Genomic DNA, 26433 nt, shown 5'->3' on the forward strand with positions numbered 1-26433 from the left:
ACGCGGGGTTCGACCTTCGCGTCTGGGCTTGTTTGACGCGGGGTTCGACCTTCGCGTCTGAACTTGTTTGACGCGGGGTTCGACCTTCGCGTCTGAACTTGTTTGACGCGGGGTTCGACCTTCGCGTCTGAACTTGTTTGACGCGGGGTTCGACCTTCGCGTCTGAACTTTGATTTTGAGTTGTAACTTTGATTTTGAGTTGTCTAACTCTTTTCTTCTTTTTGCAGTGCGCCATACCAGCGAGCCTCTTCTTTTTCGCCACCACTTTGGACATGAAGGTGGTGCAGACATGAACATAACTTTCAGCTCGCGTTTAGAACTCCCGGTTTTCCGGATGAGGGAGAAGAGTCGCATGGAACTGATCACCCAAGCTTCTTCCGACACTCTTAGGATATTGGTTTCGGACGCTCGACTTGAAAGCCCAAGCCGTAAGCCCATAACCAAACCTGGATATCTCTTCGGGGACTTTGTTGACTTCAACGCAAGCACTGCTTATGATGGGGGCTATAAGTGGCTGCGGAGAGTTGAGGAACGCAACCTTTTCTTGCCCAACATGGAGAGGATGTTCCCCCTATCTTATTTCCAATGCGCTTCCGTCCCGAGGCGTATGGATTGGCCCCTGGTTAAGGATCAAGATGGGGTTGCTCTAGGAGCTCTGACTTTCTATGGGGTTCGCCCCGTTGGTTATAATCGGCAGGTGACAGCTTTACGGCCGAGTTTATTTGCTAAGGAGTATCCCCTTGGCGAAGCACCCAGTCCGGCAAAGACCTTCGTTAAGAGATTCCTGGAAAAGAAGGGAGAGTTCCCTGCGCAAGGATTTAGAACTCCTGGCTGGGTTCATTCTCCATCGGCGGGGTGGGGGGCCCAGATGACCAAGTTTGTTCTGAAGGAATTAGAAGCTCCCCTCGCTCAAGCTGGGTTGCTGGTTCCTGTGCGGGCTACTGAATTTGGGATCGTCCAGAGCCACTTTCATTTCTTCTCCATACTGGAGAAGTATAATCCTGATAGTTGCACTTTCTTCACCCCTGTGGGGGAGCTAGGCTTCGCCCTTCACGAGATGCACGAAGTCTCGGGTCTTATTCTCGGGGATTTGCCGTATGAAGAGTTCGTTCCGGGCTCGGCGGAACTCCAGATTTTAAAGAAGACCAGTCCGGAAATTTATGCCACTCTCTGGGAAGTCATGTGTCACTTCCACATTTGCATGCAGCTGACGGGGGTCCGTGGAGGCGGTATTAAGCAAGTGTCTTGGGCGGAATATTTATTCCATAACTTGACCACTAAGGGAGCTTCAGTGACCCGCTTGCCTGCCAGTACTTTGGAGGAGGTTCAGGCTCGTATTGACGACGCTACCTCCCATTACACTAACGAGGCCAAGGAAGATGTTTTCCCGGCTCACACAGAGTTTGAGAGCTTTCATTATCAAGCTCTGATTCCAATTTCCGACGCGGCGTTGCTAGCTGGATTCTTGATGCTGTGGCTCAAACGTTGCGTCGTTCCTACCAGGCCGATCGATGCCCTTGCTATTGAGGTGGTCTACCCGGCTGTTCTCTTGGCACACGGGAGACCTGTGAGCCTCCTCAGCGCTATGGTGGGTTGTCTTCAGTACGGATTACGGGAGTTGGCCTCTGAATTTGTTGATGTTACAGAGGTGGAGTCTGAGGGCCACAAGACCTTCAAGACTCCCAATCCCCGGGTGCCGATGCCATATACATATTTGATGGCTTGGTACGTGCTCCACTGTCCTCCTATAATGAGTGCAGCCTCTCCCCCGGGAGACTCATTCATCCCATTTGTGCAGCGACTAGAGTCCGCGAAATGGGAAGGGGGGTACATGGTTAGGATCCGCCAAATCTTAGCACGGGACACTAACTTCCATATCTACCGCTGTTTCCCTGATTTCGAGGGCGGTGTCTATGGAGCAGAATATCAGGATACGGCGGGTCCTAATGGATTCACTCAGCTGAGCGGGGGGGTTTTCCATTGGCTTTTATCCATCAGGCCAGGCTACCTGATCTTTCGACAAGGCGCCAACTGTTTCGTCGAGCCTTACCAACCCTACAGGTTCGCTCGCCAATTTGGGTATGATCAGTTGTATGTCGGGAACCCTCGTCCTCAACTCTCAGTTATAGCCAACTTATATGAAGGAGCCAGGGCCTGGTATTATTCTGTAGCGGGTTGTACCAAAGCCGTCTTCAAGCTTCCCCACAAAACCGCTAATTCCTATACCTCCATCAGCTTCTGCAATTGGTATTACGCTGCTTCTCAGACTCCCAACTTCAACTTGAATACATCTTGCCTGAAGGACATTAGGCATATGTATAATTCAAGAAAGGGGTCTAAGACGTCTCGCTTGAGGGGGATCGATGAGTTTCTATCCATCGAGAGTCAGCCTGCCGAACAGGAAGAGGAACAAGGAGCTGAGCCCGTTCCAGTGGAAGAACAACGAGCGGCTGATCCTCCTATGACAAGAGCAGCGGGGAAAAGAAAACTTTCTGCTGATGAAGCTGGCCAGTATGATAAGCAGATCCGTCGAAAGTTGCTGGTGGATTCTCCCCCCAGAGGCCAACAAAAATCCAAGTTGATGGCTGAGGCCATTAAAGCTGCTAAAGATGACGAACCACAGGAATCATCTGTGGCTGGCCTGCCGCATAGAGCGGGACTTCGTTCTCATGGTCCAGCTCTGTCGGGCGAAGGTTCTTCTTATCATCCTCCTGAGGACGAAGAAGATGAATTAATGGTTGCAGATGCAGAATCTGCTCCGGTGATGGATCTTCCTAGGTCTCCTGCGTTGGAGCCAGGGGGTCTCGAAGATAATCCACCTCCTTCTCCTTCAGCATTAATGTCACAAGCTGATGATTTAATGCCTAGTCCTACAACGGGACTTATGAAAAGACCAGCCGCTGGTGCAAGTCTTCCGGAGTCTTCAGCTGTTCCGGGTGATGAGGAGCGAGTTGATTATGACGACTCCCCAACTGGTGATGCAGCTGATGAAGATAGAGGTGATGAGGACGCCGATGTTGGTAACATGTCAGGTGAAGGTGAAGATGACGATGAGCATGATTCCCTCGATGACGTCACCACTTTTGATGATGATGCTCCCAAGGTCCCGTCTGATAAAGCATCAGGTTATACTCCTTTTTATCTTACCGGTAAGCTTGGTTTGTTTCGACTTCTTCCACATGCTTTTTCTGCGTTCCGACCGTTTTTTCGTGCAGGTTCACCCACTCTCGGGACTACTTCCGCTGCTCCTTTAGAGCAAGAACCTGCGCAAGTGTCGGCTCCTTTAGAAGAGCAACATTTACCTGGTTCTCCTACGGCGACTGTTCCGCCTGTAGCGTTGCCTGAAACCACTGCCGCTACTCCTCCTCCGGAACAACAGCTCGTGCAGGTATCAGCCCCTATGCAAGAGCAACCCCTGCCTGACTCTTCTGTAGTAGCTGCTTCACCAAAAGCGGTGATGAAGATCTCACTCACCCCAACGGAGGCTGGGCCTAGCTCTTCTCAAGCGAAAGCATTGATGGCTTTGACCTCAAGCCCTTCGCAATTGAACATTTCAATCGCCTCTGCAGCTTCAGCACCTGGATCGCCTGCTAGTCATCATCTTAATGCCTCAATCTCAGCTGCTGAAGGGGTATCTTCGGGTGCAATTGTCAGTCTCGCTAATGCACCTAAATTCCTTCAAATCTCCTTGGTGTATCTAAACAGTCTTGCGAAGACGGTAGTTGAGTCCCTGATGAATGGCCAAGGAACTTTGAACTCCTTTCGACCTCTGCTGGAAGCAGGCTTAAACGGGGTCAGGAGTGTGGGCGAAACTCAATGGTTCGAACGCTGCTCAGAGATTATCCTTCGTTTGGAGGAGAAATTACAACGCTTCGAGACCATGGGCCATAGTGACCTTCAGCCGCAAATTATGTCCACTTTGGCTAGTCTTCAGGTCGCTGAAGTGATACACCGAGAGGCGCTAGAACGGGACTTAGCTGAAAAAGAGCGTCAGATTGCAGAGCTTCGTGAGCGTAACACTCGGAAGCGAGAAGAACTAGAACGCTCAACTGCTTCTATGAATTCGCTTCGGGACAGACTGGTTGAAGCTGAAGCCGAAGTCCTGCGATTGAAAGCTGAACTCTCCCGCGAAGAAGGCATTGTCAACATCCTTAGTACCCAGAATGCAGCTAGTACTTTGGAGTATCATGCACAAGCTCAGGCTCTGGAAGACGTCAGAAAGGAAATGGCGGCCATCATCATACCCAGCGAGGATGAACTCCGAGCAAAGGCTGAAGCTATGGTGCGAGCTAACCACGAGGCGGAGCTAGCTGAACTCAAGGCTCAACTCATCTCTTTTGATTTAATGCATGAGTGAGCTTGGCTTCTGTAATGTTCTTTTGACAAGAACAAAGTTTGTTTTGTATCACTTTCTTTTGGTTCTTGAATAAAAAGTGATATTGACTTCTCATTGTTTCTTGCATTTATCATTTTTTGATTTTAAATACAAGTCACGAGAAATGCCTGAGATGTATTCCTGACTTAGAATATACCTCCACAATGGTTCTGTTGCAGAGAACTCTCTTTATTATCATTTAAGACAACTCTAGAAAGTTTCAAACTGCTGAGGACGAATACTCCCATAATAGGGTTGACTAATAGAATTCTTCCTGTGTTATGTTTTGCTTTAAACACTGAAAGAAGTCTATAAATGCTAGAGGTGTAGTTTTAACTTAGCAAGAGAGATATTGCGATCGGAGCAATTTTGAAGACTTATCGTTCTATTGACGAGAAGCGATAAGTTGATTTTTGTCAGAGGTGTGATTTTAACGTGACAGAAGAAATATTGCGATCAGGGCAATTTTGAGGACTTATCGTTCTATTGACGAGAATCGATAAGTTGATTTTGTCAGAGGTGTGATTTTAACGTGACAGAAGAAATATTGCGATCAGGGCAATTTTGAGGACTTATCGTTCTATTGACGAGAATCGATAAGTTGATTTTGTCAGAGGTGTGATTTTAACGTGACAGAAGAAATATTGCGATCAGGGCAATTTTGAGGACTTATCGTTCTATTGACGAGAATCGATAAGTTGATTTTGTCAGAGGTGTGATTTTAACGTGACAGAAGAAATATTGCGATCAGGGCAATTTTGAGGACTTATCGTTCTATTGACGAGAATCGATAAGTTGATTTTGTCAGAGGTGTAATTTTAACGTGACATTTGTGGGGAAAGAATATTATAGCGTCTCACAGGGGAGAACTGCTATATGTTTTATCATCGGAGTGATGAGTTATAAGACTTGTGATTTGATCAAGATTTTGGGGGAGTTTATTACCCCACTGAAAACGAGTTATTTATTGCTCTGCTGAGGAGAGCCAATAAATCGACAATGAGTTGGAGACTTATCATTCTATTTTTTGAGAATTGATAAGTGGATTTTGGGGTGTAGTATTAACCCAATGAGAATTTGAATTCTGCTGAAGAGATACAGAGGTTTTGATTACCACTCTGTTAAGTAGGCTTACCAGTGCATATTCTTCATTTAAAAGAATTGCAACGCTGAGGTGACCCTCGCGTTTAATATTTGAAACGCGAGGCTCAGGCCTTGTGACGTTGGCTTGGGCTTTGCATTTGGGAAATTTGAACGCGGATGTGAGCTTCGCGTTTTGAAAGATGGTTGGGATTCATTCCTAGAATCCTGTGCCATCTTAACAGCTTGGTGGCTGTTATAAATAGACCTGAGTGGTCATATCAAAAGTCACTTGACTTTCAAGACTTTCGACTATTTTCAAGAACGAGAATTCTCGTTTGATTCCGGTGAGATCTCCGACGGTCTTCGTCTCCCTCATTCAAAGGAATTTCCTCCGACCGACTGCATCAATGGCGCCTCGGAGAAGAGGTTCGAACTCCAAGAAAGTCGCCGGAGCGACTTCCGAAGTGCCGTCGGCTGAGGACGCCGGCGGCGTTCTTGTTCATGCGGGGACATCGTCGTCGTCACCGCTGCTGCGGGGGCTTCCCTGTCGTGGTGAGTGCCACCCGAAATAACTTGCCTTGGCAAGTTCTCTGAAAACCCTAGATGGGTTCTTGATAACGAGGAAGATGACTCGTTTCAACTCAATGAAAACGCGGGGTTGGGATCCCATGTGGGTCTCGACCCTCGCGTTCAAGTTTTTCAATGCGAGGTTGACCTTCGCGTTTGAGACTTCTGACGTGAGGTTCGACCTTCGCGTTGGAGATTTCTGACACGAGGTTCGACCTTCGCGTTGGAGATTTCTGACACGAGGTTCGACCTTCGCGTTGGAGATTTCTGACACGAGGTTCGACCTTCGCGTTGGAGATTTCGACATGAGCCTTTAACCCTTTATGTTTCAGGCTATGTCTTTATGTTGATAGCTCGCTTCTAGCTGCTAACTTCTGCTTTTGATTGTGCAGTGCTTCTCCCAAACGTGCCGCTTTCGCAAGAGCATCATTTTGGATACATCGGTGGACCTGACGCGAATGAAATATTCAGTCTTCAGAACCAAATTCCATTGTGTACTTTTCCTGATTCGGAAAGAGCGGAAATGATTAAATTCCCTCAATGCTCTACTCTCAGGATTTTGATAACTGACTTGGACTTGGAGACCCCTGTTGGCCGTGCCCAGTTTCCTAAACCAGCGTTCATATTTGGAGATCGCATACCAGCTAATGATCATCTCACATGTATGGAAGACTCAAAGCTGCTGCGGAGAGTTGATAATCGCTTTTTATTTCTCCCTAGCATGAAGAGGATGTACCCTCTCTCCTACTTTCTGAATGTGAGCTGCCGTCGGGGCTTGACCTTCGACATAGTAAAAGAGAAGGAGAATGTGTCGCTTGGATTTGGTCGGCGAGCTCGTACGCAAATCGGGGGGCAACTAAAGGGGTTAAGACCTGGTTTGTTTGAGAAGAAGGAGCTGGTTCAGGAGATGCCACGTCCAGCGAACATCTTTATTCGCCAATTCCTTGCAACTCAGGGTGAATTCTCTACCCAGACGTTCAGATCTCCTGGATGGATCTGTTCCGGAGAAGGAGGTTGGTGGACCCGTATGGTTGACTTTGTTCTTGAAGAGCTTAAAGACTCGCTCACTCAATCGGGTCTCACAGTTCCGGTGTTAGCTGCACGACGGGGAGTCGTGCAGAGTCTTCATAATTTCTTCGCTATGTTGGAGAAATATAACCCTGACAGCTGCACATTCTTTACGCCTGCTGGAGAGTTAGGTTTTGCTCTTCATGAGATGCAGGCAGTGTCGGGGCTGTCGCTTGGAAAAATGCCCTACGAGGAGTTCATTCCCACCACCGAGGAACTTTTTCTACTGAAGGTGGCGCACCCGGAAATTTGTGCTACTTTCTGGGAGCTGATGTGCCATTTCCACATATGTGCCCAAGTCTTTGGGATGCGTGGAGGGGGCATTATGCATACCACGTAGGCAGACTACCTCTTTCAGAATTTAAACCGGAAAGATATAGCCGTATCTCGGGTTGCTGTGATCTCTCGTAAGGATGCCAAAGCTCGAATTACAGCTTCCAGTGCTACCTATAAGACAGAGCATGCAGAGGATGATTTTGAAGCTGGTGCCGAGTTTGAAAGTTTTCACTACCAAGCCACAGTTCCTATCTCTGACACGGCTCTGCTTGCAGGCTTCTTCATGATTTGGTTGAAGCGGTACGTGGTACCGTCAAGACCGATAGAGGTAATATTAGCTGAGGTAGTGTACCCAGCTGTTTTGCTAGCGCATGGGAGACCTGTGAGCCTCCTTACTGCTATGGTTAGCTGTATTCAGAATGGCCTGAGGGTGTTGACTTCAGAACTCCTCAGTGCTTCGAGAGTCAAAGCCGCTAAGAAGAAAGCTGGAAAAGCTCCTCAACCACGTGTACCAGTGCCATACACATATTTAATGGCTTGGTTCGTGTTGCATTGCCCTTCATTAATGACGGGAGTGCATGAAGGGGGTGATGCTTATACTCCCTTCGTACAAAGATTGGAGTCGGCCACGTGGACTAGTTCTTATATAGTCAGGGCTCGACAGCTTTTATCCCGAGAGGATAATTACCAGGTTTTCTGCTGTACTCCTAACTTTGACGGGGCTGATGTTAAGGATGCTCGTTTCATGGATTTGCTTTTTGAAGGCTCGTCTTCTTTGGAAGAGGGTACCTTCAGCTGGCTTCTTATGATCAGGTTGGGCTACCTGGTCTATCGCTCACGGGAGAAGTGCGTAATCGAGCCTTACATGCCTTCTCGGTTCGCGAGACAGTTTGGATATGACCAACTCTATGTTGGCAATCCTAACCCGGCGTTAGCTCAGATTGGGAATTTATACGAAGGAGCTCGCGCATGGTACTTCTTCTCCGCCGGGGGAACCCATGCGCAATTCACTTTACCCAACTCACCGCCCGGCTGTTCTACTGTTATGGATTGCCGCCAGTGGTTTGCCGAAGCTTCTCGGATTCCGGAATATGACGTTTATACTTCATGTATAAACGAGATTCGGGAATTGTATCGTTCACGGAGCGGTTCTGCGAGTACTCGTCTACCAGGGATGGAAGAATACCTATCTTGTGAACAGGAAGCGACCGGAGCCGTTGAAGCTCCTAAAGACTTGTCCACCGTAGAACCTTCTGAAGAAGAGGTTCCTACGGGAATTGAAGAGGGAAAGCCAATTGATGATTCTCCTGAAGAAAAGACAACTGAGGAGATTCCTGCAGAAGAGCCCGTTCCTACACCTCGTTCTTTAAGATCGGGTAAGGAAGCTCTTTCTGCTGCTGAGCAAGGTGAGTATGACAGGAGAATCCGTAAGCGGATACCTGTCATGGCCAAGAATTCCAAGAGGGCCAAAATAATGGGGGATGCGATGAAGTCTGCGCTCGTTGAGCGTTCTACTGACGGAGAGGACGAAATGCCCCAATCGATCCCCTCAGTTCCTGAAGACGATGGGGCTGAAGAGGGTCCTTCTTCTGAAGTTGCTCCAACACGTGTTCAGGATGATCATACGGATCCAATCTATCCAACTCTTCCTCCTCCACGCTCAGGAGCTCTGAAGAAATCAATTGATGAACTGGAACGTTGGATGCAAACAATTATTGGTATGATCAGTGTTGAGGGGGCTTCTCTTGAAGACTGTAAATCCATCTTGAGCCAATGTTTGGACGACATCAAGGCCAAAGGGGATGCATCCTGGACTGAGCACTGCCAGGGTGGGATCACTCTTTTGATGGCAGAATTGACAGCTTTCAGGGAGTTACAGCGCGCCAATTTAGATTCTGAAGTGGAGCCGGCTCTTTCCTTGGCGATAATCTCGAGAGCGCATCACCCAGGGAATCTTCGCAAGGAACTATCTGATAAAATAGCCCGTATATCAACTTTAAGGAAGCGACACTCTAAAGCATATGCTAAAATCAAACGTGTTGCTTCTGATATTCGTGATATTGAAGAGACTATCGCTCGATTAGAGGCCGAGTTGGACCAGAAGAAAGCTCAATTGGCCCACTACGAGGATGTCAGAAAAGAGCTTGAGCATAAAAGTGGCCAAATTTATACGAAATTTTGCCGTACACTCCACGCAGCCGAGCAGACTCGTAAAGACATTGTTGCTACTCTTCCTATTGAAGCAGAACTCAGAAAGGAGATCGAGGAACAAGTTCGAGCAGCTCACCGGGAGAAACTCTCTGCTTTCAAGTCTAGGCTAAAAACCCTCAAGTTAATGAAGCCTGATGTTTAGCTCTTGACCTGTTTTTGATTAAGGAATTTTGTATCTTTTTCATTTTGTGTTTGGATTAACCACATCGAATGAAAATGATATCACTTTTGCTCTTTATCGTCTCTTTTTATTGAAATCTGGTTCAAGACAATAGAAAATAATGCAAATGTTATCGAAATTCCCTTTATCATTTATTCAGAATAATTCCATCAAATTACAATCGTCAGAGGTGTAGTGTTAACATGACGAAATACAAGATAGAATTACACTATGAATAGGCAACCCCCAGCCTGATTTGGTTGGGGTTTAGGGGGCTACATGATTTACGGGAAGTATCTCTTGAGAAACTTCCCATTAATTGGCATCATGAGCCTGTCTCCTTCTTGATTGATGAGGCGGTATGCTCCGTTCGAATAGACTGATTCTATTACGAAGGGCCCTTCCCATTTAGGATTGAACTTCCCTTTGGTTTTGTGTGTCATCACCATGGGTCGTCTGTTGGCCAACACTAGATCGCCTTTCTTGAAGATCCGTTCCTTAACCTTTTTGTTGTAGGCTTTGGAAATACGGGCTTGATACAACTCTATTTGTTGTTGAGCTTGAAGTCGCTTGTCGTCTAAGGCTTCAAGTTCTTGCAGACGTCGTTGATGCTTTTCTTCTTCTGTTAGTCCAGTTGTGATAGCGACTCTCAGAGAAGGAATCTGAATTTCCAATGGTAGTACCGCCTCGCAGCCATATACCAAAGAGAATGGCGTAGCTCTTGTGGAGGTCCTTACTGTAGTACGGTAAGCCCAAAGACATTCACCCAGTCTTTCATCCCAATCGCGCCGGCTTTTAGAAACAAACTTTTTGAGAAGCTTCACTATGGTTTTATTGAAGGCTTCTGCAAGACCATTTGCTGGCGGATAATAAGCCGTAGATGCAACACTTTGGATTCTGAATCTGTCACAGAATCTCTGGAACCCAAAGCTGACGAATTGTGTCCCGTTGTCGTGAACTATTCGCCTCGGGACTCCAAAACGGTAGACGACGTGATGTTTGATAAACTTGATCACGTTTGAAGTCTTGACTTCTTTCAACGGGATTGCCTCCGCCCATTTGGAGAAATAATCGGTCACGGCTAGAATGAACCGGTGTCCCTTGGATGTCGGAGGGGAAATCGGTCCGACGATATCCATACCCCACATTTCGAATGGCCAAGTCGCTGATGTGGGGTGTAAATTTCCTGGCGCCTGGTGGATGAAATCCCCATGAATTTGGCACGCGTGACAACGTTTAGCATAGTCAACCGCGTCTGAAAACATCTTCGGCCAATAATAGCCGATGCGTCGGAGGCGATCTCCTAACTTAGCTCCAGGCTGATGAGCTCCGCACATTCCGCCGTGAGCTTCCTTGAGGGCCTCTTTTGCTTCTTTCCGGGAGAGACATCGAAGCAAAACTCCATCATGCGATTTACGATACAGGACTTGAGAGACTGCGTCGTAATAGAATCGGAGGGCCTTTCGTTTGATAGAGGCCGCTTCCTTAGGATCATCGGGTAGAATTCCATATACGGCATAGTCGATGTACGGGAATCGCCAATCCCTGGATTCAAACTCCATAGAAGTTGTACAGACTTCTTCTGACGGTGTCTCGTCTAGGTTTTCTTCTGTAGGAATTTTAGAAAAATATAATTTCCGTCCCGCGACTGGAATCGTTGTTTCAGTCTTCGGTGGCAACGCTAATGAGGTTGCCAAGGAGGCTAGAGCATCTGCGTAAGCATTCTGAGCTCGTGGCACGTATTCGATAAAGAAGCCCTCGAACTTTTGAGCCTGCTCTAGCACTGCAAAGTAATACGGGATCAAATCCTCATGACGTGCTTCATATTCTCCTCGAACTTGATTAACGATGAGCTGAGAGTCACCGTAAGCTTCAAGATGCTGAATACCAAGTTCTTCAGCAAATTGCATGCCTAATAGCAGAGCGTTATACTCGGCTACGTTGTTGGTGCAAGGTTCGATTAAGGAAAATCCCCTTGGGATTACATGGCCGTTTGGAGAGATTAGCACTACTCCTACTCCCGCGGTGATTGCTCCATGAGGATTTGCTCTGGATGCACCGTCGAAGAATAACTTCCACACTTGCGTAGCTTCTTGGGTAGCGCAAGCTTCAGCAACCTCGTCAGGTAATTCCTCATACAATTTAGACGTTCCCGATACTGGATGATCGGCTAAGAAGTCTGCCAGTGCTTGACCCTTGACCGCCTTTTGGGGCATGAACTGCATGTCGTACTGTGACAAGAGAATGGCCCATTTTGCAAGCCGGCAATTCAGAGATGATGGTTTCGTCATCAGTACTCTCAAAGGATTTACTTTGGAAATGACGTGAATTGTCTGTCCAACTAGGTAATGTCGCATCTTTTGAATTGCGAATACCAAAGCGAGACATTCTTTTTCGACCGGATTGTACCGATGTTCGGCTCCCATCATAGTCCGGCTCAGGTAATAGATGGCTTGTTCTTGACCCTGATCGTTGTTCTGGGCCAACAAAGCTCCAAGGGAATGATCCATGGCTCTCACATATAACAGGAATGGTTTTCCTGATATCGGGGCCACGAGAACTGGCGGTTGAGTAAGATATTTCTTAATCTCATCGAATGCTCTTTGGCACTCTCCATCCCAAACAAAGGATACTCCTTTCTTCATGAGTTTAGAGAAAGGTTGGCAACGCCCTGAAAGATTTGAGATGAATCTTCGAATGTAGGCCAGTCTGCCCTGCAAACCTCTGAGCTCTTTGAGATTCTTCGGAGGTGGCATGTCTTGGATGGCACGCACTTTTTCTGGGTCAAGAGAGATTCCTTTGGATGTAACAATAAATCCCAGGAATTTTCCACTTGAAACTCCGAGAAATGATTTTGTCGGATTCATCTTCAGCTGATGTGCTCGCATGATTTCGAACATGGTCTTCAGATCTGCAAGATGATCGTCTCTGCATTGGCTCTTTACCGCTATGTCATCAACGTAGCACTCGATTTTCTTCCGGAGGTGTTCGTGAAAGATCGTGTTCATTGCACGCTGATAAGTTGCACCTGCATTCTTCAGGCCGAAGGGCATCACTGTGTAGCAATATACCCCCAGTGGTGTTCTAAAGGCAGTGTGCTTCTCGTCGTCCGGGTGCATCTTGATCTGATTGTACCCAGAGAATCCGTCCATGAAAGACATCCGTTCATACCCGCAGGTGTTGTCGATCATAACATCCGTGATAGGAAGTGGGAATTCGTCCTTTGGACAGGCGGCATTAAGATCGCGGAAATCGATGCATATCCGGACTTTACCATTCTTCTTAGGAACTGGAACAATGTTGGCTACCCAATCTGGGTGTTGTTCTTCCCTCACAAAACCTGAGTCTATAAGCTTTTTAACTTCTGACTCGATTGATTCCATGATCTCTGGACGAAACCTACGTTGTTGTTGTTTAACGGGTTTTGCGTCCGGATCAATGTTGAGACGGTGCACGGCAACCTTCGGGTCAAGGCCAGGCATATCTTCATAGTTCCAAGCGAAGACATCTATATATTCTCGGATGAGAGATATAAGGTCTTCCTTCTCGGTGGATGATAGGTCTTCGGCTATAAAGATGGGCTTGGGGTCAGACTCATCTCCCATGTTGACTTGGATCACTTTATCTTCAGTGGGTGGTTCACGTTGTTCGAAACGCATATCCCACAGGATATTGAGACGCTTGATCCAAGGATCATCAGTCGATTCCAATAATTCCTCGTCACCCCCTGCGTCTTCGTCTGGATGACTTGTTGAAACCATGTTCACAGTCAAGTTTTTAAAGAAGGGTCCAATACTGACGTCGGACTCGTATGACGATATTCCAGATGACTGGTCATGACGTAAGTAATTACTGATTTCGTTTTCCGAGACGGGGGGAGGTGTGACGTAACCCACGCCCCTTCCGGTTTTTTGATAATAATCCGGAGGTTTTCCTTCAGGAGTGAGAGACATCCGGATCGGTGTTCGTCTTCCCTTCCCGAAGTTCAGGCCCTGTTTCTCATTAAAATTATACCCCATTCGTTTCATTAAGTATTTAGAATTGGGTTCATGGTAATGGAATTGGGGGACCCCATCGTCTTCTTCCGAACTTTCACGTTGGAGTGGTTCGGATTTGACTTTACCAAAACAGATCGGCTTCTGCCCTCTCCTTTTGGATGGGACTTTGAAGAAAGCCTTCTGTGCGTCCTCCACTTCTTCATCCGAAGCGAAAGATGACTGGATTGGTAAGGTGAGTGACGCCTCGGTGCACAGTACGTGCCATGGGTTGGTACCTGCACTAGAATCATTCTCTATTTGTTTATTGTTAAGAGAGACATCAGACAAGTACGCTAAAATGAAATCTTCATTAATGCACCACTCGCCCCCACTCGGTACATCATTATTACTCTCACCCTGACCCATTACATCAAAGTTTAACTCCCAAGGACAATCTTCATCGGGGTCTGGCTCGATGTCAGCTTCATTACCGCTGTCCACATCTTCTTTCTCTTGGGATTCCAAATAGAAGACGGAGTCGGTGTGGAAGTTTTCTACTCCTCGGAAGGGGTATTTCTCTGCGATCAAGGTTCTGACTTCGCCCTTGTCATTGGCGTACTTCATAACCTGATGCAAAGTAGATGGGACAATGCGGTTTGCATGTATCCATGGTCGTCCTAGCAAAAGGTTGTAGGACGTGTCCGCATCTATGATGTAGCATGCTACCTCAGACTTGAGATCTCCGATCTGGCATCTGAGTTTAATCTTTCCCAGGGGTCGGGTACTGTTTGCATTGAACCCGAAGATTGTAGTCTGGGTGGTGTGCAGCCGGTGCATGGGAATCCCTAGGACCTGCATGACCCTGTAGGGCATGATGCTGAGTGCTGAGCCCGGGTCAACTTGAACACGACTGATTTCGGAGGATCCGATATATCCTGTGTAGTACAGTGGTCGGTCATGTTCATGTTTGACCTGCATGTCTTCTTGCGTGAACGATATGCAGGGTAGACTCCTCGCCGCTTGCAGACATTGTAGACACGTTTGATCATCAGAGGCTTCGGGAGCCGGGGTGACTTGGGTGATGAAGCTCTCTGTATTCTTCAGGGCTTCAATCAGAGCTTCCTTGGTAGTTTTGGATAACCTTAGGAGCTCATATAAAGTAATCCTGGCCGGTATGTTGGCCAGCTGCGCCATGACGTTGAATTGGAAGGGAGCGCTCGACTCTCCAGTTTCCTGGTGGAGATTTCTGTGGAATCGGAGCTCCTTCTGTTTTCCTTTGTCTACTGGCTTTTTCGGAACAGAACCCCCAGCGTCTTGGGGCTGTTCCACGACCTCTGGAGCGTTCTGGCCATAATCTCTCAGGTAAGCTTTTCCTGACCGAGTGCCAGGATTGCCTTCTGGGTATGCCGCTAGAACAATCCTCTCCTCTTCTGAATCAGTAAGAGGCTTGAGGTGGTCATCATCTTCAGTAATGGAGGGGCTAATCATGTTGGAAGACTTAGCCTTGCCTCCCTTCTTTTTGGACGGGGTGTTCGTCCATTGTTGATCTCCCAGCAGATCAGGATGGACCCACATGATTTCCCCTTTTGGGGTAGTGAGGGGCACCAACCCCCTGTCCTTCTGACTATGCAAGTCAGCATTCTTCAGACGTATTTCTCCCTTGCGAATGGGGACGACGCCGTCCGTCGTTACTACCGGGGGAAAATCACCAAATTGGACCGCTATCATATTAGTAGATACGGTCTTCTGCTCTGGCTTCAGTGTGAGCACATTAGCGTTCACCAGATTCTGTAAGATGTCTTTGAAGACATAGCACTTTTTGGTAGGATGTCCAAGGAATCTGTGATAACGACAATAGCTGGGGTCATCTACTTTCCCTGCTTCATCCGGCTTCCTGACCTCAGGCAATTGCAGCTTGTTGTTCTTTCGAAGCAATTGGAATAATGTATCCACGTGCTCCTCTTTGAACGAATACTGCTTGGGCGCTCTTTGCTGATTTGGCGCTTTGCCCTGCTTGTTCGGCGGTGGAACTCGCGTGTAGTCGGCCGCCAAGGTCTCCTTCCCCTTAGACCGTTGGGCGTTGTTCTGGTTGCGTTGCTGATTTTGCTGCTGCGGCTTGGGTTGTGGCATTTCTTCGGCTTTGACCCGTGCCACTATTTCTTCAGCTTGTTCTCCTTGTGAGACTAGTTGTCTCCAGGAGCGACATTCTGCCACCCCCATTTGAGCAAGGAGCTGGGTCTGCAGGTTGTGCCTGCAAGTTTCAACCAGAGTTGATTGGGTCATACCTGAGGGGCATCGCAATGCCATGCTGCGGAATCTCTCCACATAGGTTTTGATGGACTCTCCTTTCCTTTGCTTAGTGGCAAGAAGAGTTGGGACCGAGACCTCCGTGTCGTCCTCAAAGAATCTGGCCAAGAATAGCCTTTCCAGGTCTACCCATTTCTGAATAGATCCGGCAGGCAATTTCATGAACCATTCGAAGGCGACACCCTTAAGGGTACCGATGAACAGCCTGGTCAGGATGGCGTCGTTTGCTACTACATCCCCAGTTTGGGACTTGAAGTAGTAAATGTGCTGATTTGGCGATCCTGTACCATCGAACGGTTGTAAGGTAGGGGCCTTAAACTTCGGTGGGTAGGGAGCTGTATCCCACTCAGCAGGGTAAGGCCGCACAACTCCCTCTTCCCGGAGCTCGCTTCGGTTGGCGATTGCGTTAAGGCGAGCCTCCAGCTCATCCACTTTAGTAGATTGAGGGTGCAGTTCTTTCTCCATCTCCTTCTCACCTTCAGAAGAGGATCCCAGGTTGTGAGTCTCACGATCTGAATGTTCGTGCACTTTTTGTTTTCCCTTTGAAGTTGTTCTCCGGGAAGATTCAGGTTTGTGGCCTTTTTCAGCAAGAAGCTGAGCCAGCATATCCTTTAATTGGAGAAGTGTCTCTTGTTGCGCCTGGAGCATGACATGATGTTCGTCCACTCTTTTGGCGATGTCTTCGTGATTCCCTGACATGTAAGCGGAGACCTCGCGTGCTCCAACAGAGCTTGACGATTGAGATTCAGCTATTGCTGAATGTTCTTCACTTGTTGTAATGCCTTTGGCTAACTTTTGATAGTCAACCGGGCGAATAGCTCCTGTTCGAGTCCGAGTATTCTGATATACTCCTTCGAACTGGTCACAAATTTCTCTGACAGTCGAGTGATGACTCTCTTGTGACTCATCGGAATCAGTAGGCAAGGCTTTCCCTCGGCCGATCATGTTGATAGTGACCTGAGGGTATTCCGCTTCAACTGTCTTCTTTTTGTTGCGGCGTTGTCGTTTGGCAGGTCTAACGACATTCGTCAACCTGTCGAATACAGACTGCCGAGGTGTTGTTGCACAACAAGGGCATTCTGACAAGACTGCCGAGATAAGCCTCTCACATTGACATGGGTGAGCTGTTTGTGCTGCTGATTTTCCTCTCGACAACAATTCCCGAAGATCAGGAACTTGGGAGGAAACTTTCCCCGGACTTGGAGGTGGAGTTGGAACCCCCTGCCCTTGGGTAGGTGAGATTGGTTCTTGTCGAACGTGAATTTTAAAGCCACGCTGACTTTTTTGAACCTGACGGACCTCTTGAAGATCGCGTTCTTGAGAAGTAACGCGAGGGTCGCGTTTGAAAACACTAGGCCGAGGCCTGCGTTTAAATGATGAACCTGACCTCTGAGGGTCAAGTTTTGGTTGAACGCGCCCCTGAGGGTCGCGTTTGGTTGGTGAAACAGACTCCTGAGAGTCATGCTTCGTTTGAACGCGCACCTGAGGGTCGCGTTTAATTTGTGAAACAGACTCCTGAGAGTCATGTTCAATTGGAACGCGCCTATGAGGGTCGCGTTTGGTTTTGGCAGCTCCATTCTGAGGGCTGCGTTTTGAGTGAACAACGCGCCACTCAGGGTCGCGTTTGAGCTGTATCAGCCTAGGCTGATAGTTGGGCTCATTACCACGCAGTGAGCGTTCTTCTTTGGGGACGCCAAGTTCGGTTGGATCTTTAGAAACGCGATCTTCGCGTTGGGCCAACAATCGGCTTTCTCGTAAGTGTGCTCGTCGGATGGATCTTCTCCGTCGGCGAGCGGCGTTCTTTTTGGCTTGTTTCAAAGCCTTAGCAGCAACGTCGTTGACGTTTATGGAACTCGTCTCTTCCAGAGGCCGTTTGTGGCCCGAAGCACGCTGTGCTGACGCGGACGTGGGCTTTTCAGCCAGCAGAGCCAATTTGAGTTCCTGGCCGAAGGAGAGGGCTTTCTTCGGCTCTTCAACAACAGAATTGATCTCCTTGGAGATCTTGCGGACACCATGCTTAGCCTTGGGGCTAAGCGATCCAGAGGATAGGGCTTCCTCGTATTTCGCCTGATCAAACTCTACGACGAGAGTTTCTACAGTCGTTCCCAAGAGGTGGACGTCGGACTGAGCCACCACTTCATCGTCGGAAAAGCTAGTCCCCAGCGGAGTCGCCATCTTTTGTTTGTTGGAAAAATTGTAAAGAAGAGAATAAAGAAAATGTGACTTTGATTCCTTTGATCTCGGTTACAACTTGATTACAAAAGAGAGGAAAACGAATTTGATTTTCCCCTTTGTTTAAAACTGGGTTCTTCTTGGCAGCGATGGAGTGCTTCCTTCGATTGATTGCGTCGAACTTGCTCTCCGTTGACGATCCGACCGTCTTTATCTCGTGGGAACGATGAACTTTCGTGGAAAGTTTTATGAATAACTCTGAATGAGTTTAAGAACTCTGAACGAGTTTGAACTCTGTGAATAGAGTTGTTGGAACCGAAAATTCGGTTAATAATCAAGCTGTTTTTCTGTTGTTGAAGGATTCTCTCAGATTTGATTTTCTGAGGTTGGTTCAAAAATCCTATCTCCAAGGATTTCGTTGCTGTTGTTGCCGAATCTCCAAACCTGAGTGGTTTTGATGATAAAGAATCCAACCCTTGATCTGATTATCAAAAATCCGATCCTTTAACTCTGTCGAGTTTGTTTTAGAACTGAAAATCTCCAACCTGTATGGTTTAGATCTTTTGAATCCAACCTGTGTGGTTCAGATGCCAAAAATCGTTGTCGGAAGTGTCGTTGGATTGTAACCTTTCTCGATCTATGTGAAAAGTCCTCTATTTGCCGCTTTCGATCACCGACCCGAAAGCTATTTGATTGTAGCTTTTGTTGTAGGAGCTAGACGGGAATCAACATCCATAGTGTCTTAAAGATGAATATTCGCCCATAGCTCTCTACCAAGCAACTATTCGACTATATGTTTCGATCATCGACCCGAAAGCTATTTGATTGTAGCTTTCGTTGTAGGAGCTAGACGGGAATCAACATCCATAGTGTCTTAAAGATGAATATTCGCCCATAGCTCTCTACCAAGCAACTCACCAACTGAGTCCAACTTTTTATTTCTGAAATCGTCCCACTGCTCATCAGCATCTCTAATAGTTGCTACGATATTAGCCATGCTGTTGTCACAGCCATCAAGATCAATCATCTCAGAGGTGAGGTCGCGTTTGTGGCAATTGTGGAGTTGCGGATACAGTGATTGGGAAGTCGTCTGATTGTGACCTCCGTTGTCGGAGCTTGTTTGAATAAGCTATCTATTGTGATTTTTAGACAGCCTACAGCAACTCTCGAGAAAATAACACAGAAATTGTCTATCAACTCCTGCTTTGTGGGACTTTGCATGTGGTGACCTCCGTTGTCGGAGCTTGTTTGAATAAGCTATCTATTGTGATTTTTAGACAGCCTACAGCAACTCTCGAGAAAATAACACAGAAATTGTCTATCAACTCCTGCTTTGTGGGACTTTGCATGTGCCGTGAGTGCTTTGGCTCGTTGACCACCGATTCAAAGATCGTGAGGGTGCTTAGGGATCTCTCCTTCGTTTATCGAAGTAAAGATTTGAAAACGAATATCTTATCGATGTAAGATGTCCGTTCTTCCAAAGATCAAGTCTGAGCTTAGATCTCTAGGAATCACCGAATGATGCTTGTCAAAGGGTGAAAGTTCTCTCTCTTCTTCAAAATCACTGAAAGCTCAAGCCTCTTCTGCCCCCAAATGCTCTCTCTCCTTTACTTCGTGTTTAGGGAGGTATTTATAGGGGTCTCAGTGCACCACAGTTGAAACGGGGGCGAAATAACTGACCGAGTGTTTTCTCTTTGGCCGCTGCAGTCTACACTGCCGCAGCTATTGGCGCGGCAGTATAGGTTTCCGCAAGAGGTTGTAACTGACCCCTATATCTGCTCCTACGTGGGTGAAAATCCCCTCATAACGTGGGATAAACGGTTTTGGAACCGTTCGACTTATGTTTGAGTGAGTCAAACGCCCAATCTGGCGTTCAGAACCTCAACTTCGTGTTCTTTGAATTGAGACGCGAAGTTGGGTGTTAGCTGAACACCATTGAACGCGAGGGTCGCTCACGTTTGGTTTGTGCCTTGATGACGCGAGAGTCGCTGTTGGTTGAACACCTTTGAACGCGAGGGTCGCTGTTGGTTGAACACCTTTGAACGCGAGGGTCGCTCACGTTTGGCTTGTGCATTGTCGACGCGAGGGTCGCCGTGGCTTGACGACGCGAGGGTCGCTGTGGCTTGCAAAGTTATGACGCGGGGATGACACCCGCGTTTCAGAAGGAGTTAGCTGATTTGTAACTTCTTCTGTAGAGCGTTGCAAGGACCGTTGTTCAGTAATCCTGGCTTTAGCTGTTGTGGAGTGTGAAAGTCGTCAGATTGTAACTTTCACTGTAGATTGTGAAGACTGCTGCATAGAGTTTTCATCAGTTGTCGGAAGTGTCGTTGAATTGTAACCTTTCTCGATCTATGTGAAAAGTCCTCTATTTGCCGCTTTCGATCACCGACCCGAAAGCTATTTGATTGTAGCTTTTGTTGTAGGAGCTAGACGGGAATCAACATCCATAGTGTCTTAAAGATGAATATTCGCCCATAGCTCTCTACCAAGCAACTATTCGACTATATGTTTCGATCATCGACCCGAAAGCTATTTGATTGTAGCTTTCGTTGTAGGAGCTAGACGGGAATCAACATCCATAGTGTCTTAAAGATGAATATTCGCCCATAGCTCTCTACCAAGCAACTCACCAACTGAGTCCAACTTTTTATTTCTGAAATCGTCCCACTGCTCATCAGCATCTCTAATAGTTGCTACGATATTAGCCATGCTGTTGTCACAGCCATCAAGATCAATCATCTCAGAGGTGAGGTCGCGTTTGTGGCAATTGTGGAGTTGCGGATACAGTGATTGGGAAGTCGTCTGATTGTGACCTCCGTTGTCGGAGCTTGTTTGAATAAGCTATCTATTGTGATTTTTAGACAACCTACAGAACCCCCTCCAAAGTTTTCGAAAGTTCGCGGTTGACTGGGACGAATTTTCGGAATACTTTGGATCCCAGAATTTGGTGGATTGATTGCTCTTCCCGCCTGATCGAGTCAGATGATTTCGCCGTTGTTGACTGTACTCTATCTGTACTCCTCCAACAGACTCCCCAGTGGAGTCGTTTGTTTCTTCCTGGCTTTGATCGCTTTGGTAACCAAGAAATTGCTGTTCATGGTGGTCTCAACACAGAGATGCCTTCTGCATTTGAGAATTGGAACGCGTGGGTGAGCCCAGCGTTGGGAAATTTGAACGCGCAGGTGAGCATCGCGTTTGGAAGCTGAATCAACTCGAACGCGAGGGTCGAGTTTGGGCGGGCTGATGGCCTCGAATCCCGTCCGTTAGGATTATCAGCACGTTCCATCGTGCTTGAAACCGCTCTCCCACGACCTTTAACCACTTTTTTCGTGGTTTAACTGCTTGTCCACGTCAGCACACATTCTATTTCTGAAACGCCGCCACGTAGACTTCAAAACATCATCGAATAACTGCCTTATAACTGCCACAGCATCCTTCTTTAATTGCCGCGGCACCATGGGCTGCCGCGTCTTAGCCGCGGCACAATAGGCTGTCGCGCCTTAGCCGCGGCACCATAAGCTGTCGCGCCTTAGCCGCGGCACCTTAGGCTGCCGCGCCTTAGCCGCGGCACCCTGTCCTGCCGCGCCGCCATGTGTTGCCTGATGACGTGTATATTGTTCTTCCCTGTTGTTTTGAGTGGTATTTGGATGCCTGTAAGCATTTTTTGACGCCTACACCTCTCAACACTCAAATTCGTATATTCTCCTCGATAGTTAGAATACTACTGTTGAATGAGCTCTCTTGGTCCTATAGTCTACCGAAAGCATGTTATTGACTCTTGAAACTTGAATTGCGAAGGAACACCTTTTTTAGGATGGATTATACATGCAAAAGCTGCTTGATGTCTGGTATAGTTTCATTTTTTAAGTCATTAAGCAGGCATATTATTGCATCGTCAAATATAAAAAATAACATGTTCATCTGATATATCTGGTATAGTTTCATTTTTTAAGTCATTAAGCAGGCATATTCTTGCATTGTGTCAAATATAAAAAATAACATAACCAGCTCCCAATGGATATAATTTTAATGTATGTTGATACTTGCTCTCTGGATACTTAAGATCGAAGTCAAAGCTAAATGAAGTTGGTATCTATGAATAGGGAAAGCATGAACAGCAGTATGAGCAATCGGCAGAATTTTAGCAACAACTGAAACTGAAAGTACACGAGATCTTAACTAATCAAGAGTGGCACCTGAGAAAAATGGCAATGAGGGTATGCTGAACCTTATGAACTTATTTTTATCAGTCAGTCATTTAGTAGTTAAGTAGTTTTTTAGACTCTGTTATGTAATCTCCAAATTGCAGATATCAGAAGAAGAAGGAATACTGAAGAACGACGAAGAAGAAACAAAGGAGATGTGGAAGAGGAAGCGTGAACACGAGGAGCAGCGGGAAGGGACAAGAGGAAAAAGGGTATGCGTATAATAGTTTATTCTGATAAAATTCATATTAGTTGATTGTTCGATATATTTTAACAATATTAACGGTAAAATGTCATTCTCTGCAGAAACACTATTGTAGTTTTACTAAGTTGCGCGCGATTGTTCCATTTCATAATTTGAATCTATATCTTGTAATCCTAATATCCTATAATGCGATGAGAGCCTCGCTAGCAAATCGAAGGCTATTCTTAATTTAGCAAACTTGATTGCTCAAGGTCTTGGTTTCTAACATTTTCTTCCGTACCCAACATTACATGAAACTGTTTGACTAAAATCTACTAATCATCCCGACTTTGTTGTGAGTTTAGGTATCCAGTTGGAGAGATTTTATGAAAGCTGGGGAAAAGGTAAAGAAATTAAAGCCTACAATTTTTTAAAATTATAAATTTGCCAATAAACGGAGTAATATGGTAAATATCAATGTTTCTTCTGTTTTTGGTTTTGCAGGGTAAGAAAGGGGAGACTAATTAAACCACCAAAGCTCAAAACAGAAGATCCAAACAAGTCCTCTGTGCAGAGACCAGTGAAGCGAGGTTGAAGTTCTCCTACCGCTAATGAAATAGTCGATAAAAATGATCATATTATAACTCGACAAAAACAGATTTCTCAGATATTACAAGTGAATCTGTTTGAACTTTATAATCTGTGAAAGTGTAACGGAAATAAATTTCATGTAAGGGGGTTGGATTCGTTCGAATTACGCATGTTGTAAGCTTTAGAACAAGGTTATTCTCTTTGTAAGATGATATCCTTTCAGGGGTTTCTGAAGCTTATGTAATGTCCTAGAACTGTCTAATCTCTCTTTTCTGTATTCTTTTTGACAAATCCCAAAGGCTCATCGAACAGAGCTATGAAAGTTTGGTTTACTGAATGTTAGGGAAGGCATTGCAACTATCACAACCCCAAATTTTCGAATCTAGAAGGAATATTGGAGCTGGACTAAACCTGTGAAAAGTCCTCCAAAAATATACATTCATTAAAAGATCATCAAAATAATCTCTTCATTGAACTAAAACCAAAACTAAATATTCTCTATAATCCCAAAAGTTAGCATTAATCCAATTAACTTGATATAAATAAATATTTCTCAACTTGAAATAAAACACAACCTAAAGGAAAAAATCTCATTATTACAAAACTCTCAATTTGTCAACTAAACATCAAAAACTTTATTTAACCTTCACCTAGAAGACAATAACAACCTCGAATTTTATTCCTTACTTTGTTCTAAGAATTTAAAAAATCATCAATTCCACCTAATCCCGAGTCTCTGAAAAGACTGAAAACAACACAATGAGTTCACAACTCAATAAGTGGATAAATTCGTACAGTGAACACTAGTTTTGCAAAAATTCAAATATTTCAACAAATGATAAGCATAATATAAGAATGATAGAGAATCATCAATGAACTCTAGCACTTGATGCAAATATTTAAGAAAATTTAAAAATCATGAAATGGAAATAAGCATGTCACATCTCAATGCGATCAACACTTTATGCTCCGGTTGACTCGGTAAACCCCACAATTATTAAGCCAGTGGTTCCGGAACGGTGAGACCCAAATTTTGGCTCTTAGGGCTAAAATAAAATCTCATAGAGGCACATTGAGCCATGTTTTAATAACTTACATATATCCGACATAAACCGGTATATTGACCTGAGATGCATATATTTTTAAGAAAGCGAACAAAGTTCATATAACCAAATACTTTATAAAGAATTGCCAAAAGCCAACCAGTAGTGAAACCAACCACATATGCATCACAACTTACTACTATATGAAAAGATATGATTATCGAGAAAGAAATAAGCATAGGCTTATACCAAATATCCATGTGCGTCACCTCCAAATTAATACTTAACATGTGAGTAAATCACACAAAAGGATATAATTCATCAGACATAAATCCGCATATACTCAATATAATTTTATATGAAAAATACGCAGTGCACAATGCGTAAATTCACCACTTACATTAACTTGATAGGCAATCCAATCCAATTCCTGACCATTCGACAGTACCTCTAGAATTTCCTAAAGATTAAATTCAAACAACCATCAATACCATCCTCCTATTAAACAATTGATACATTAAACATACTAAGCCTATTCAAAAGATCATAATAATATTACTAGCAAACTATTTTCTGTTTTTGCTTGCTACAAAAAGACAAAAGAGCCAATAGCTTCCATCTAAAATCCAAACAATTAATATATTCTATATTCTACAAGTTACCTGCATACAACCATCTTTGTTAAATAATTTATCATATAAGATGATATAAAATCTATAGGCGTTGAAAGAAGACAAGTGCTGCACTATTACCTATAGAAGCCCAAGTAAGACGTAGTCATGATCCCAGGAGAAGAGCGCCCGAGAACGCGGATGTGAAAACAAGTAATCAGTTCTCCGAATTGATACGCTTCGATAAACTCCAATAAAATAATATATACACACACTCTCCGCTTCTCTTTCTAGTCACGGCTATGTTCTTTCTATTTTCCTTATTTTGGCTGCGAGAATACGGAAAACTTCCGACTAGGGTTTTGCTCCTTCCTTTTATTAGGTGTCCATATTCAATAAACCCCTTGACAAAAATCTAACTGCAACCAACCCCTTAATAAGCAAAAATATGCCACCATAGCTATTATTCTTCCTTTGCATAAAAGTCGTCTTCCACGCTTATAATTATAAATTAATACCAGGTTTTATACACGTGCAATGCACGTAGTTAAACACCATAATTGAGTATTTTTAGATTATTTCCTAACTAAAATTTGTTCCTCGGTTCCACTTTAATAGTTTATGCATGCTCACTTTTGTCTCTAAACTTTAATGTTGCGATTATTTATTTATTTTTTGACGTTTGTTTAAATGGGCTACACCCAATTTAATTTTTCATGTTGATATTTGAATTTATAGAAAATAAATATAATTTGAAGCTAATTTAAAATTTTATATTATTTTGACCGATATGATACTAAGCTTTACTTGAGAAAGTATAATGTTGCAAAAGTAAAAAATTATTAAAATAATATTATACAATGAAGGTGAATATTTAAAACCAATAGGCAAAATGATTAGTTAAAAATATACTAAAACGATACAAAAGATAATATAAAGTTTGTTCCTAATAATTGATAGACTTCATAATAAATTATAAATTAAAGATTAATGCTAACTCTAGTATACTTTTATATGATAAAAGCAACTGCACAAGCATATAAAAATACTGAAAAAGCTAATGAAAATCCCTTCTAAAGATTCTTAAATTCACTCAAAATAGTTAAACTATTTTATAAAGTATTTAGAAAATATTATCTTTTATTCTTTATGTTTTATTTTTTTTATTGAGCTAAAATCAATCCTTCCTCACCTTTATCTTTTTCACGGGTAATTCTAGAGTAGTGTCTTCATCATTTATTCGATTGTGACATCAGGGTAGAGTTGTATTTTTTGTGCTGTTATCTTTCTTGGGCTCGTTAATCTTTTATCTTGTCGTTTAATTTCACAAAGAAGTTAAATATATTTTCGATGTTCAACACAAACTTCTTAAAATACAAACTTTTATTTTTGTTATTATTTTAATAAGAATAAATATTAATCTCATGTATATGAAATGCTTTGAGTTTCTAATTTATTACTTAAATAAGATTAGGAGTTACCTCTTTTTTCTCTATAATGAATTCTTCCGATGTGCATCCAATAAGAGTTTCTATTACGTCAATAATATTACATTTGTTTTAACCTTACCATTTTTCACAAAGATCTAAACTAAATACCTGTA

General features: G+C 44.7%; 1 protein-coding gene across 4 annotated transcripts in view; it reads left to right on the top strand.

The window, feature by feature from the left end:
* Window positions 1-23339, top strand: part of LOC109849915 (dnaJ homolog subfamily C member 8-like) — a 66277-nt gene extending 42938 nt beyond the window's left edge. For 2 of the 4 annotated variants that reach the window (XM_020419796.1, XM_020419799.1), the window contains exons 8-10: window positions 22300-22413; window positions 22506-22989; window positions 23090-23339. In XM_020419796.1, coding sequence (XP_020275385.1) covers window positions 22300-22351 — 52 coding nt within the window. In that variant the 3' untranslated portion in view covers window positions 22352-22413; window positions 22506-22989; window positions 23090-23339. The remainder of the gene's footprint in view (window positions 1-22299; window positions 22414-22505; window positions 22990-23089) is intronic. The other 2 variants (XM_020419798.1, XM_020419797.1) reach the window with 2 other exon arrangements.

This window comes from Asparagus officinalis, chromosome 7, assembly GCF_001876935.1.
Source record: "Asparagus officinalis chromosome 7, Aspof.V1, whole genome shotgun sequence".
NCBI lineage: Eukaryota > Viridiplantae > Streptophyta > Magnoliopsida > Asparagales > Asparagaceae > Asparagus > Asparagus officinalis.